The following is a 14,815-nucleotide window of genomic DNA, read 5'->3' on the forward strand; positions in this document are numbered from 1 at the left end:
TGCCAGGAAATCCCAACACTCGGTTATACTACGGGTTTATATACTTTATTCATCACCGAGTGTGGTTTTTTATTTTTTATTTTATTGCTTTTCTCGCTGTCCACCATTTATATCCCGCAGCTCGTACTGTCATTTTTTCAAAACACAATTCTATCCCTGCCCAAGGAAAAGAACAACAAGAACCGTCGACGAATTTCAGTGATAAACCAACCTTAATTTAAAAAACTGCAGAGAGAAAGCTTCGCCGAGTTCTTATTGAGCCACGCTTTGAACCCTTGCCAAAGGCGAATTATGCTGGAGTTAAATTCTAAAAAGTCTGACATCCTTTTGCTGACAGGAGTTTGGTCGCCCGGCAGCGAACCTCCCAAGGAATCGAGCCCCGATCGTACCAAAGAAACTGACGCCACCTCGGGCAAAGATGCTGGAATACCTCCCGTATGGACTCCCAGCAGCGCAACCACCAGCCCTGTTGCTGAACGGAAGGAATTTCGTCCTGTACCCTTCGAGAGCCCCGTGTTAGGTCGGAAAAACAAACCTCAGTCTCAGGTGGGTTTTTAAAAACTAAACTTCCACTAACGATAAAGTTCCATGGAGCTTGCAGCCTGCGTCGAAAGATAGAAAACGGAAAACTCAATTTAACAACTTCCGAAAGCTCCAAAATCGGAAATTTAAAAAAAAACCAAACTGGTGAAACGTCAATTATTTGGTTTCACCATCAAATAATTCGTATATGAGCACTTTTGGAACTTTAACCCCGCCCGAATAAAACTACCCCTAAATTCCAACCGTCCAAGATTCACTTTTATTCTCCTAATCAGTGGTTTTTTCGTGTGATGAAAGGACTTTTCACATTTTTATTACAGTCTTCGACTGAGGAGGCGCCACCCCCGTGGGAGGGTGAAGAATACAAGAAACACGAGGCGAGCCAGGTGCTGTCGCAGACGATAACGACGCGTATCGTAAATTCACATTCTGCGCCCAGTCAAGGGTTGAACACGTTAGCCAGTCTTCCACGTTTACCTCGAGCTCAAAATCCGACAATCACCTTGCTGCAGAAGGCCAGAGGTATGAACTTTAGCCGATGTTACTGGGACGAAAATGGCGCGAGCTGCAAAGAGGATCCGCTGATTTTCCTCGATCCTTTGGAATATGATCGATCGATACTACTCGCAGCGATGAGTTTGCTCAAATTCAAACTCTCTTTACAGAGGGACAATTGCCCAAGGGAGCCGCTTATTTGGAAGAGGGTAACCACCCTTCGCCCAGTCAAAACGACGACAAGCCAGTCATCAGTCCGGGGGAAATAAGTGAGTGGATTGTAGACATTTTTCATTCCCTTCATTCGCTGTAATGAGTCAACATGTTCGTCGTTATTCATAATATGCATGATATCCGGTAAAGTGAGGCTTTTTCGTATTTCTCTGAACGAGCATCTCAAATCGTGAGATAACAGTCGATTTCAATTTATTGACTGCATCGGTGTTGCGTTATTAATTTTACGGCTATTCGAGCCAATTTTTTATCCGAATTTTCACGTGGTTTTTAAGATCGTTTTATCATCGTTGATTTGTTATTCGGAGGTGCATTGAAATTGGAATGCATTATTTATACATATAATATGTATGTATTATTTTTTGATAAGTTTTTTTTTTCAACACGAGGTACTGTTACGACAAACCTCAGAGGATCGATTCACGCGTCTAATCGTAAGTGTTACTCACCCTTATAAATATATCTTAACACATGTTATACGTATAATATTAATCGACGGGAATGACTGGGATTGCTAAGCTTGTTTTTAAATTCTTCGCCCAGTTTACACAGTTAAGAAAGAGTACGAGAGTGAACCGGAGTCGGAAAACGATCGGCCCAAAAAAATGGCGGATCTTGGCCCAAGGAAATTCGAGGGTATCGGACCGATCACCAAAGAGGGAATTCCACTGGTGCTGAGATCAGTAAGTTACTGATGCCCTGGAAAAATAAGGAATACGTTTTTGGCCTCGGCTCAGGTCGTTCTGAAATTCTATTAGTTTTCGGAAAAAGATTAAATCATTACTGAGCAGAAAAATCTTATGCATTTAATAAATATTCAATGTGTGTCCTGCGGTATAAACTTTACGGTGGAAATAAATTAAGAAATAAGCTCTCGAATTATCGTATTCCAAATACCCAGGTATTGAATTAAATATATATATATATATACATATATATATGCGTGTATATTGTCTATGAAGATTTGCATTTCCATTTCAGGAAGTTAAGGAAAACAATCAGGCTAAGTGGTACAAGAAAATGTACGATTCTCTTCACCGCGCCGAGAATGACGGTTAGTTCGTTGATTTTAATTAATCTGTTATTATTTCTACACCGAAATGTAGAAGCTTAATTCTAACCGCTTGTTCATTCATTCGTGATTCACAAATCCCTGAAATTTTTAATGGTTCAAACCACAAGCGGATTTCCCGAAAGTTAGTTAATATTTATTTTGGTTAATTAAGCGGCTTACTCGTCGTGATGATATATTGAAAATAATTTAAAAAATGAGAAATAACATCTGATTTCGATTAACATTGGACAAAAATTTTTATTTCAGAAGACTATATTACCATTCGCTACAAACCACGAAGAGGTGATTATTTACTCGCAGCGATCGAGGCGCTGTTAAAGATAGTTATTTTCACATGCACGCTACACTGATTATTGTTTAATTTTTTAACACAAGGCTAATGGTCGTTTCATTTGTTGTTGAGAAAAAATAATGCCTGTTTTCACGGTTTTTCTTTCCATTGTTTCTATATATACGACTAAATATGTAACAAACATTTCTTCCAGCATTCGATGTAGAAATGTATTCATATTGTAAATACGTAACATTATAGATAATTGTAAATTGGTGAAGTTCACTCTTCAACGTACGATATATTAACCCTTCACTCAACCGTTAAATTAACAATAAAGATCTGAACAAATTACTGTGTGAAACCGGTTACTGTGCACCGTCCATGTAATTACTTATTTCCTAACCTCCTGTACAATACCAATTACTAATCGATTTTCATTACAAGGTTTTATTGCGTAACTTATTGCTTTCCTCCATATTATACCCTTAACCTTAATACGAATCGATATTCAACTTCCGCTCTCGTGCTATAGAAATGTGAATGAAATACTTACTGACCGTAAAACAAGACTACGAAGAAAGGTTTCTTGGTATTTACAAGCAACTTTTTTAGTCTCATAACTTTCGAAGCTTTACTTTTTCGGAAATATGCTTAACAAAAAAAAAAGGAAAATATAAATAATTAACAAATAACGCAGACACGAGGATTTTTCTTTCACGAGAACATATTAACTCAATTGGGGTTAATCACTGTGCAAAAATGGCCTGCACTGATTACAATTACAAAGATCACAAATTTATTACAATGATTACAGGGATTACAGAAGGATTACCAAGATTATAAAAATTTATAACAAATTGCAAGTATTTCAGGTCAAAGTTTACAGAGATTACAAAAAAATACGAGTACATGAGACTACAGTAACCCGTGTAGACCAGATTACAACAGTGATTAACCCGTCGATTAATTCTAAACTCGATTTGAAAAATAAAAAAATATAACCAAATCAATTGTGACTAATCGCAAAATCAAATTTTCTGTCATATCTACGGGTGAAGAAGTGACGGATAGTTATGTTAATAAAAAATCTATGAAATTTCAGGAACCCGATATGGATACGGAAGCGCCAGCGGATATCTAAGCGAACCGGAACCACGAGCGAGTAATACTGACCGAAGTGCAACGTTGGACAGTCGTCGTAGGCAGAGGAACAAGGAAAATGATTTTTCGACATCAACGATACCAAGAAAGTGAGAATCACTCGATCTAGCATTATCGAAAATCAGTTTGGGCGAATATTTTTTTCATAAAAAATAATAAAAATCATAATATCTTTTCCAGAAACGGACCAGCCACAGTCAAGCACGTCGGTGAAGTTTACCGTAATCAGCCAGGTCGTATAGAGGATTACGAACCCGGCCGATCCTCGATAGCCGATAAAGAAACTAAGGAGGTAGGTCAAGCAGTTTTTTGTTATCTTGCATTCTGATTCCGACCCCTTGATTTTCACACGCCTGGAACCTGAGTAAGAAATGCTAAAAACGAAAGCAAAGAAAAAAGAAAATAGCTGGATCAAAGCGAGTCGATTTTACGATCCTCGGACTAACGACTTTCTAACTAATTCTCTGTTTTCACATACCTGATACACGAGTATTATAAAATTTTCTTCACTGAGTTCAAGAGTTGGTTGAATTATCCACGAGAAAATAAGGGAGCCTGAATTACGATCTCTCAGATTATACATTTTTTACGATTTTTCACTGCTCGTGCATTTGCAAGCTGTAACTTTTATACGCGTATAATATATGTACAGATTAACGATACTTAACACGCAACAAGCCGCCTCAATATAACATAACAATCGAATAATCAGCATCTTGATTTTCCGTAGGATAACGTCGATATGGCATTACGTCTACACGTATGTTTGTATGTTACACTAATTGCAAAACGATCTTGAAAAGAAAAAAAACAAAAAAAAAAACAAAACATATAACAACAATATAGTATAAAAATAATTACCCAATTGTTTGTGAGTCAGCTTCGCGCTAACGATTCAATGCTATATATGGTATGCTCAAACATATATATCATCATGTGATTAAGCGTGATATAGTTTGTATTGAACTGGCTTTGCTAATTCCAGCCAACGTACGTAACTTGGACAAGACGTAAGGTAATTAATACGTCGCCTAAAGAGTTTCAAATACCAATACATACATTATATATATATATATATATATATATACGTAAATGCGTCAAATATTTATTAAACTTATGTTGCCAGTACACGATATTGTTATAATTACTAATCGTTAATTTTCTTTCTTTGCCAAATTTTTCTATTATCTCATTATATCTGTGCCGTAAAATGCAGATCATTTGCCTCGTCCAAGATATTACACAGTTTATACCTGCTGTACGCATATTTATACACAAGCCAACTCCTTAACTGTTCATTTATCATGCATAATTATTATCGCCATAAAGTGTCGCTATATTCGTATCCACACACTATACTGTACACGAATTAAAAAATCGGTTTAATTTTTTATTCTGTTGGTATTTTCTTTTTTTTTCTTTTTTTTTTCTTCAATTGTTTTAGTTTTCATTTCTCCTTCGATTTCCATTAAGCTTCGGTAGTGCAGCTTGTAGTTGATCCCGTTCTTCCATTAATATACGTGGAATGATTTTCGAATTTCAATCGCGTCACGTTTCACCTGAACGTATGGCAAATGGGTTAATCATACAAAGTGTAATAACGTGTGATTCGTTAAGTGTAAACGGAAACTCGCCGGTTTGTACCTAAATACTATTGTACAGTACAAAAAAAAAAACAATTCAAACGTGTTCGATCGATTGATCCATTTGCACGCATTCGGCCGAAAACTGACTGAATATAAGTTTTATTTTATGCATATATCTGTATACCGCGTGTAGATCCTGCTCTTTTGTATTACACCTTTTACAATCACAACAAAGTGACGATATCGATGTTATTGTATACCTTAAATGAGCGCAATATCTTGATGTACCCTCCAGAACGGTAGGGTACATGCATATTAGCGCGCTTAAAACGCCTAGTATATAACGCAATTTTTTTATTCTATTTTTCTAGTGGTGGGACGAGGTCATGGACATATTTGACGGGGTACGAGATTTTTATATTAGCGTAGCTTAAGCCTATCCTCAAGAAAAAAAAGAAACGAATCCCTCCTTCGTCCAGACTTTTTTTCAATTTTGTCCTCCGCAGCGTCGTTATTCACCCTCTGAATACTTTGGTGGAAAATCACAGCTTTGAAATTGAAGAATAGCTGCTTACATACTTGATTCGAGTGAATAAAAAAAAAAAAACAAAAAAAAAAGAAAGAAAAAAAAAACGCTGGTCTTGTTTCTGTAATTAGAATACTGGGGTGAATTATCGACGTTCATTTTCTCAGGATTAATAACTTTTGGGTGCATTCATTATAGTTTTTCCCCCTCGCTATTTTAATTTTCTTTCATTCTCTGATCATCGGTGCAGCATTTTGCTATGTAACTCAGATTAAAAAGAAAACTGAGCAATACGTATATCTGTGTGTTAGTTTTGGTGATGGTGGGAATAACGATGAATCGACTAATGAATTATATTCTCTTAAATACATTTTACTAATTGGCTCTATTATACAAAACTCACACCACTCATCCAGCAAATAATCTTTCACCTGCCATCAGACTGTCATGTGATGATCGTATAACGTAAATCATCCCCAAGTAAAATCACCGAATGAATCAATGCATACTTAGATCACTGTGTTCTCGTTGCGTGCAGAAAGTGGCAAAAAGTAAAGCAATTTGTGACTTCCCCCCCTCCTCATACCTCACCTCACGACACTTCAGTTCTCACTTCACTTCACTTCACTGACTTCGGTCACGTGCTATAATAAACAGTAGCCACGAGATAATAATCTTGGCTGTAAAATTGTAAATGTGTATATTTCGATCGATGTTTGACCTTTGTGTGTGGGTCTCGTATTGCGTTGCGGGGGCGTCGCGACGCCCGGTTTCATCATCATCTTCGATACCTCGCACCCCGCCCTCTGAAGTGGTTGGACGAAAACGTCTCTGCACCCCGGGACCGTTGTTGGTCTGAAAAATCGAGCCTGCATCATCGTCGGCTGTCCGAGTCCTCCTCGCGTCAGCCGTTAAGCCTGTCCTACATGGAGGCGAAGCCTCGTCCGGACGACAGCAGCGAGCAAAGCGTAAGAGTCTTATCATCAGCAAGTACTTCGGGTCCAAAACGCCCCGGAATCGCGTCGAAGTTGCGCCGACGAAGTCCCGAAAAACTTTTGACAGGACGATTCGCGCGGGCCGACAGTCAGCCGATGATTTATCGCGAAACGGAGGCGAAACCGCGGCGAATCGATCCTTCCGCGAAAACGAGGCGTGAACGGGATCCAATCAAAGCCGAATCGAGGTCCAGGTCGGTCCTCGATCTGAATCGCGCGAAATTTCAACCCTTGAAGAACGACGATCACCGCGAGCTGGACAAGATTTCACCCTCGGCGTTCAGCGACGTGGAATCGACGGGTCGAGGCGACGGGATTCTTGGAAGGACGAACAGCCTGCCAGATGGAAAGTCCAGGAGCTTTGTCATCCCGGACTGGCATCGCAGAGATAATCATGTCGCAGTGCCGATCGTCCGCGCCAAACGACCCACTCGATTAGCTCGTGATCCTGAGCAATCGGATCGCGTCATGTTCGCTTCCCAATACCAGCAAATGACAAGCCTCGACAATCATCGCCTGCAACAATGCCTCTCGTCACCCTGTCGCCCCGCCACCTTCGGCACCAATCATACCATTCAGCCACCTGCAGCACCGCCACAAACTTCTTCATCCTCTTCTTCTTCTGCTAAGACCTCTTCAGCACTTATAATACGGGTTAGACCGGTCTCCCTAGGCACGATCTCTCTGCATTATATCCGTTAAGCTCAGATCACTCATTCAAGTTTTTTCATTCAAGATCATTCCATGCGTTGCGCCCATGCACGGAATCACCCTATTTTCGCGACCGGACGAAACCAGCGAACAGTTTTGTTGTACTTTTGTGTACTGGATGAACAAAGAGCGTTCACGATTCTCTATCTGTGCGGTGGATTCGACCGGCTTCATCGTACTTTTTTCTTTCTTCGTGTTCATATTCGGTAGCTCTGTCGTAAATCCATCATCGTCGATAATCGAATATACATATATCATTTATCTGTTTCATGTGCATTCAAGTCATTAATGTCTTGTAGCTCGATGTTTAGCATGTGTATTTTCGTGTCTCTCTCTCTCTCTCTCTCTCTCTCTCTCTCTCTTTCTCTCTCCTAATCTTCTGTCGATTGTAATAAGTGGAATTAAACAGGGTGGAGAAGACAATTGTATATAATATTCGATCACAAGTCATTAGAGTAACGAAAATTGTCTCTTCACCCGATCCACCTGTGTATTCATAACGTCTATAATATAAATATTCGTTTCTGTGTGTGTATGTCTTTCCGGAAATCCATGATATATAAATAACAACAATGCACGTAGCATGTCTATGGTTGTCGTAATACCTTACTTAAATTGTGATCATTGGAATGGAGGATGGACAATAATTCATCCTTTCGATTACAGCCCTTCGAACAGCATAGCACCCACACAGCTAAGCCGTACATGTCACAGTGAGTATTAATTTTTATACACGCTTGAGTAAATCAGTAATAACTGGTATTAGAAATCTATCAAATTCACACACTCGAGTTGCCAATCGCGCAAGAAAATAGCTAATTAAAATCATTAATTATTATTAATTACTCGCACAGTGCCCTAAAGGAGTCCGGCTACGAGAGTGACTCTACTCTGGTCTTCCGTCGACGCGAAGACGCCAGTCCCTTAAGTCCCCTGGAGCAGAGGCTCGCCTATAAAACTGTCCAACGTGGAGGCGACGTCCCTCTGCACGGCCTTCGCAAACCGGCGCCAGAACGTCCAAAGGGTGAGTCGAGCTTTTGGGATAATTTGAAAAATTTTCTTCTTCCACGTATATTTTTTCCATATTTTTTCACCTCGCCTTCGTTCTTCTACCACGTTATCTTATTTCATTTATACTCGAATTCTTGCGTTCGTATTCAAACATTCACGCGAATCACTCTATTTTCACCGATTTTTTAACCCTTCAATAACTTTACGCCTTAATTTTCACCACGCATAATCAGTCTTTTTTATTTATAATGAAGGAATGGATTCGAAGCGCAGAAATCAAGCTCACATTAAATTAATACCGATCTATGCAGACGTATTAATTTATTGGTCGCAAGATTATCGAGCTTGCGGTACCCACGACTAACCCACTGATATGTAATCATTTAGTCTTGTTTATCTCAAGCATGCTTTGGCATCCTAATTGAATATATTTAGAAATTGAATAGCGCATGAATGAATTAATTCTAGTGTATAAAGTTATGTAGCTATAATACAGAGTAGCAATATATATATTATATAGAAATTACAATCTTGGCATGTTAGAAAAAATAGTTTCTTACAACGAAATTTTTTCTGAAGCTCTACGCACTCGCAGCTGCCTTGAAATCTATCGATATTGGAATGCGGTCGAAAGATTTTCTCCGCCTTGGCACAAGTTTCTATATTTATATCTCATATACCTACGTATACCTACTTTAAGAGCACCGGATGTCGAGGAAGCGACAAGTACTACCACCATAATCCACACACGTATAAAAAAAAAAAAAAAAAACACACGCTGAAATTGAAACACGCGACCACCAGCTTAACAATATATCTCTACAATATCCTTGGTGAAAGGGTTCAGAATCGGGTAAAAAGAATTTCTAAAACCGTCTAATATCGGGGGGGTGGTGTGAAAAAAATTTGTCCACAGACGAAGACGGCTCGGTGATCGAGTACTTCCCGATATCTCCGACCCTGACGCGAATTCGTATTCACAAGAAGATCCCCTCCGCCTCAGCAGCTGCGAAAGACTCTTTGCCTCGATCAAGGTCTACGATTCCAAAACCTCCGCCGCCACCTCCGCCCTCAATGATATTTTCTCAGTACAAAAGGTCCGCTCCATCGCTGGCCAGTTTGCCGAGCAGGTCGTCCCGATCTGTACTCAACGGACGCTCGCAGTCCGCGTCGTCTAGAGTCCCGTCACCGTCGACGGGAAGACCTTCCTCCAGAGTGACGTCTCCTTTCGGCCGGGCACCGTCACCACCCCGAAGAAAGTCGTCCCGGCACAACACAACCCTCAGACTGTACTCGAAGATGCAAGTGGGGGAGAACCCACACTCGACAAACCCGAGACACGAGCAATGCTTTAGCGCTGACAGTGTTTCCAACATTCGCTTCCTGCGAGACAGGCTCTCCGGTAACCTCGAAAAACATCGGAGGGATAAGGAAGAGGCACAGAGAGTCAGGATCCACCGAACACTCTCCTCAAGCCCGGTCGCAGCCAGGACCAGGATCTCTTCTACTGTGACAGCTGATTTTCCGGGACGGAATATCAGCCGGAGCAGCTCGGGGCCCGACAGGTTCAGACCCAGAACGGTAACTTCGCCTAGTCCAGTGTCCAGGCAATCCAGAGGTCAGGAGCAGAAGGTCCTGGGGGTGAAACGTCCGCTCGAAGATAAGTCACCGATAAAACGTGTGCCTTCTAAGAGCCCGATGTCAACTTGCAGCTCGAGGGAATCGACTGTAGACAGACTGTACTCGCCCGAAAGGAGCTGCAGTCACGGCAGTCGGTCGAGACTCGTGGAAACCTCGGCGAAAAAGGAGCAAGCCAGACCCAGACGAACTAGGAAGGAACAGGACGAAGTGTGCAAGAGATTGAGCAGATCACCGGACTTGGCTTCGCCGCAGGAAGTGAGGAGAGCCGTTCAGAAGCAGCGGGAAAAGGACGTTCAAACGAAGCTACTGCCTTCTGGTACCGTGGTTAAGAGCTCGACCACGTTGTACTCCTCGGCTCGGGGGAGTAAGCAGAGTTCGCAGGAAGACAAGTCCTTGAAGGTGACCGTTGCCATATCCTCCAAGGGTCGCGAACTCCTGCGCCGGACCGCGGAGGCTTCGACTTCGAGTAAAAATCCAGCTTCGAAGTCTATTGCAGAAAATTCGCCGGTGGGTAGTCGTAAGACGACTTTTGCTGAGCCTGTGGAGAGCGCAAGGACGAAGGTGTCCAAGTCTTTTGAGAGCAAGGAATCGGTCAAGTTGATTTCGACCGTTGACACCGAGGTTGGGGGAACTGGCGAGGGAAACAACAAGAGAAAACGACTCCGTGAAAAGCCGCAAACGATCGTGAAGTCACCGATTAGAAAGCCGGAAACTATCTGCGTGAATCCCGAGAGCAAGGAGAGGAGAGAGGAGAAGAGAAAATCGCGGAAAGAGAGAAACTCCGAATCTTCGAAGAGCAAAAAGTCGTCCAATGGTAAACGGAACGAAGGAGAGAAGAAGAAGTCTAAGAAAGCTCTTGGCAAGGCCGCCGGAAATGAGGTCGCTAAGGAGTTGAAGAAGCAGGATCATCGGGAGCAAACGAACGTCCAGAGACTTACGGTAGAGCAAATAAGGCGGCATCAGGAGATCATGAAGTCAGATACGTTCTTCCAGAACCTCTTCCTGAGAAACTCTGCCTCCCCGACACCGTCTCAAAGCAGCGTCATGAGGACGTCTTCGGTGATGGAAAGGGCGAGGATATTCCAGGCCGAGAACTGTGATACCTTCAAGTCGGAGCCGTCCATCCGGTCCTTGAACATCTACCTGAGTAGCAAGAAGCCGGTTTCGAATTCAAAGTTCAAGAACTGGGAACGCGAGAGCATTTCCTCTCGATGTTCAAGCCCCTACGGTGTGAGCTGGCCGGGTCGCTCGATCTACCAAAAGATCAGTAAGTTTGACAGCCTGCAGAGCATAGACGATTACGCCATGGAATTCGGATCGGTATCATCGTTTCGCGGACGAAGTCCTGACATCACCCGAGACTGTCACAAGGAGAGAAGCCTCAGCGAGCCACCGTTAAAGGTGCTTCCGGAGAACGAGGAAAAGATTTTTATGGATGGGGTGGTGCCACCTAGACCAGCTTCTCCGTCGCCAATCAGATCCCCGGCTTGTCGAAGGATACAGAGTCTACGACAACAAGACACACCGGGGATGACGATAGTGCGGAAAGCGAGGGCGAGAAGCGCCGAGGAAGTTGACCAGAGAAGAAAACTGATGTTGGGGTCGAATTTGTCTCTGTGTAAAAGCACAAGCTCGTTGAATCTCTCGCAGATAGATAGAGAGGAGTACCAACAGTACGTTCTCGAGATGTTGCACTGCAAAAGAAAATCGAAGAGGTACAAGGACCTCCACGATTTTTACGCGAGCTTGGAGCGCATGGGAGAATTGGAACGAACCACTTCGACCGGTGATCTCAGACCTCGCCTGCGAAACGAAGAAATCATAGATTACGATCGATGGATGGAGGTGCGATCCAAGGAGCGAGCCGAGCGGGAACTTGAAGTGCTATATGGAAAATTGAAGAATGTCCAAAAGGAAAAGGACTTTCTGTTTCGGCCTAAGGAGGTGGAGCAGTTCAGATGGAAGGGAGACTCTGGTCTTAGGTGCAAGGAAAAATCGGTAGAGAATATCCGTGAACAATTTCAAAAGCTTGAAAGCCAGGAGAGTGACCTGGAGTCCGCACGTCGGCGAGATATGGCAGCTCGCAAAGACGTCTACAAGCCACTTTGGCGTGGCAATTCGGTAGTCAGCGTGGCTCACACGCTCGACAAGCGCGCGACGATGTCCGAAAGTCTAAATCATACGACAAGACCCGAGTCCTCGAAGACCCTCGGGATTAGTCGGAAGCTCTGGAGCAGTTTGTCCGTGGAGCAAGTGAATGCGCTGAAGAACCAGCTGAACGAAATTTACAGTAACGAAAATGGAAAGCCGGATAGCGAGAGGGTGAAGCCGACGTCGAAGACGGACTACGAGATAGTCGTACCTCCTCAGGAGGAGTTCGGCGAGGATTTCCAGGACGACAACAAGACGCTCCACGTGCGATGCCACTCCATGGTGACCCCCGATATATGCAAAATGGCGGAAAAGGCGGACGGCAGACTCGAAGAGGAGCGTCTTCAGAAGTCACCCTTGAAGCGGAGCGGGTCGATCAGTCGGGGCAGAAGCGTGGAAAGGTCACAGTCCGAGAGGTCTTCGGGAGTTCCGCCGATGTCCGAGCTCGAGAAGAAACGGCTATCCCTAACGCTGAGCAAGGAGGTTCTGGACAAGGTCACCCAGAAGAAGGCCTTGCAGACGTCGATTTCCCCCCGCGAAACTCGCGGTGCGATTGCCGCTGCCTCGGCTCACCCGAAGCCAACTTTGCCGAGCGCTAGTCCAAGCTTTTCTAGCGCTTCACCGCGGACCTGCTACTCTTTGGAAATGTCCGAGGAGGGAACGACCAAGTCGAAGGACAAGAGCGACTTCCTGCTGGTCTTGACGCCGACCGACGAAACGCCAAAGAGCAAACGCAGGGTGGAAAACGTTCTTGAACAGTGGTCGAAAAAGCAGCCGGAAATCGCGATGGTCGTTTCGGACGAAACGGCGAAGCCACCACGAACAGGTTCGACCAGCGAAGTTGACAGCACGACCGAAAGCTCGGAGGCATCGGTGAGGACTGTGATAAGACAGGGAAGCGCGGAAGACGTGCCCAGGAAGGTCGAGTTCTTCGAAAAGATAGACACCGGAATTTCGGATGTCAAGTCTCCTGCTCCGGACGGTCTTCAAAGGTCTTCGAATGCGCGATCGACCTTCTCGCAGAGTTTCGCCGACCTGAAAGAGCTCTTCGGCGAGTCGGAATCCGCCAAGTTCGGGACCTCATCAAGCTACGGATCACGACCGCGTTCTACTTCGCCTAGAAGAAGTCCCACCGCGCTTCCGGAAGTCGTTCAAGCTCGGTCAAGCCGCCCTCGACTTCCGGACGACGATCGAGAACGACCGAGGAGTGCCAGTCCGTTCCGAGCAGCGTCGAACACTTCGAGTACCGATAGCGTGTGGAAACGAAGCGAATCTCCAGACCCGGAAAGGTACTGGCGAGCTTACCTGAAGCTGGTGCGAAGCGGGGCGGTAAAAAGACTTCGCGCGAAGTACGAAAGCCTCGAGGAACTGACCGGGGGAAGAATCAAGATAATACCTGCGCCAAAACGGTTCCAAAGCGATCCGGAGCTGACGAGAAACTTGCTGAAGAGGGACATCGACAGGGTCATAGTCAAGGGGCAGGAAATCGCGGATGTCAACTGGCTTCGACGGAAGTACGAACCAATACCCGGGAGGGCAAGAAGAAGGGGTGCCTCCTCACCTATACCGAGGGTCCCTCTGCGCGTCGAGGACTTGGGGATGCCACGGATCCACGTGATCAGTAAGCTGGCTGAGCTCAAGGGGCAGCGAGCATCCACGACGAGCAGCTCCAGGGTGACGGAAGCCGACGAGCTCCAAGCTAGACGGGCGGTTGGAAGGATCCGAAAGAAATTCGAGAGGGATGGTGTGGATGACGTGTCCATACTAGGTGAGATGTTCACTTCGGCACCAAACGTTCATGAGCTCCGTGATATTGCACCGTATTTGGCCGGTCAGTGGGTAGCGCACAGGTTTCCTAGTCGTCGCGACAACGCACGCTCACTGTCGTCACCGGAGTTAGAAAAAGCATCTACGAGGCCGGGTCGGGTCAGCGGGGATTCGGGGAGGAACTCTTTCGGAAGACCTCGCGCCACTTCTTCCTCGCCCGTTCGACCCCGCAGACCACCCTCGATTTTGAAGCAGTCATCCAGGCTTCTTGCCGCCACGGATCCCTTCGCTAACCAACATTTTGACCCCAGCAAACACAGGCCGAGGTATAGGTACCAGCCGCCACCGCCAAAAGTCATCCACAGGGAATCGACTCCCTGGTGGCCGCCGATTCCAACCTACACTGCTCGCCCTACCGTCACGTTCGAAGGTCTCTATTTGGTCCGATCTTTGTCCGAACCTAGCTTGTAGATTTTCATCGCTCTGAGGCTTTTAGTTATACCCTGGCCAGGATGATCGCTATCGTCGAATTTTACCGAAATTTTTTTACCTCAATTCTACAATTCTTTGGATACTTAAGGTTTCTAATTTCAGGCATGAAAACCGTTCAAGTTTGAGGTATCGTTTATACGCAGCACCAAGATC

At 44.4% G+C, this 14,815-nt stretch overlaps 1 protein-coding gene across 1 annotated transcript in view; it reads left to right on the forward strand.

Moving 5' to 3' along the window:
• Positions 1–14,815, forward strand: part of LOC124407719 — an 84,323-nt gene that overhangs the window by 54,718 nt on the left and 14,790 nt on the right. The window contains exons 8-20 of the mRNA XM_046884149.1: positions 338–546; positions 864–1,065; positions 1,209–1,307; positions 1,816–1,955; positions 2,254–2,326; positions 2,594–2,629; positions 3,724–3,871; positions 3,963–4,074; positions 5,740–5,772; positions 6,707–6,862; positions 8,267–8,313; positions 8,455–8,624; positions 9,528–14,600. Coding sequence (XP_046740105.1) covers positions 338–546; positions 864–1,065; positions 1,209–1,307; positions 1,816–1,955; positions 2,254–2,326; positions 2,594–2,629; positions 3,724–3,871; positions 3,963–4,074; positions 5,740–5,772; positions 6,707–6,862; positions 8,267–8,313; positions 8,455–8,624; positions 9,528–14,600 — 6,498 coding nt within the window. The remainder of the gene's footprint in view (positions 1–337; positions 547–863; positions 1,066–1,208; positions 1,308–1,815; positions 1,956–2,253; positions 2,327–2,593; positions 2,630–3,723; positions 3,872–3,962; positions 4,075–5,739; positions 5,773–6,706; positions 6,863–8,266; positions 8,314–8,454; positions 8,625–9,527; positions 14,601–14,815) is intronic.

The sequence above is a fragment of the Diprion similis genome, chromosome 1 (genome assembly GCF_021155765.1).
Source record: "Diprion similis isolate iyDipSimi1 chromosome 1, iyDipSimi1.1, whole genome shotgun sequence".
NCBI classification, from domain to species: Eukaryota; Metazoa; Arthropoda; class Insecta; order Hymenoptera; family Diprionidae; genus Diprion; species Diprion similis.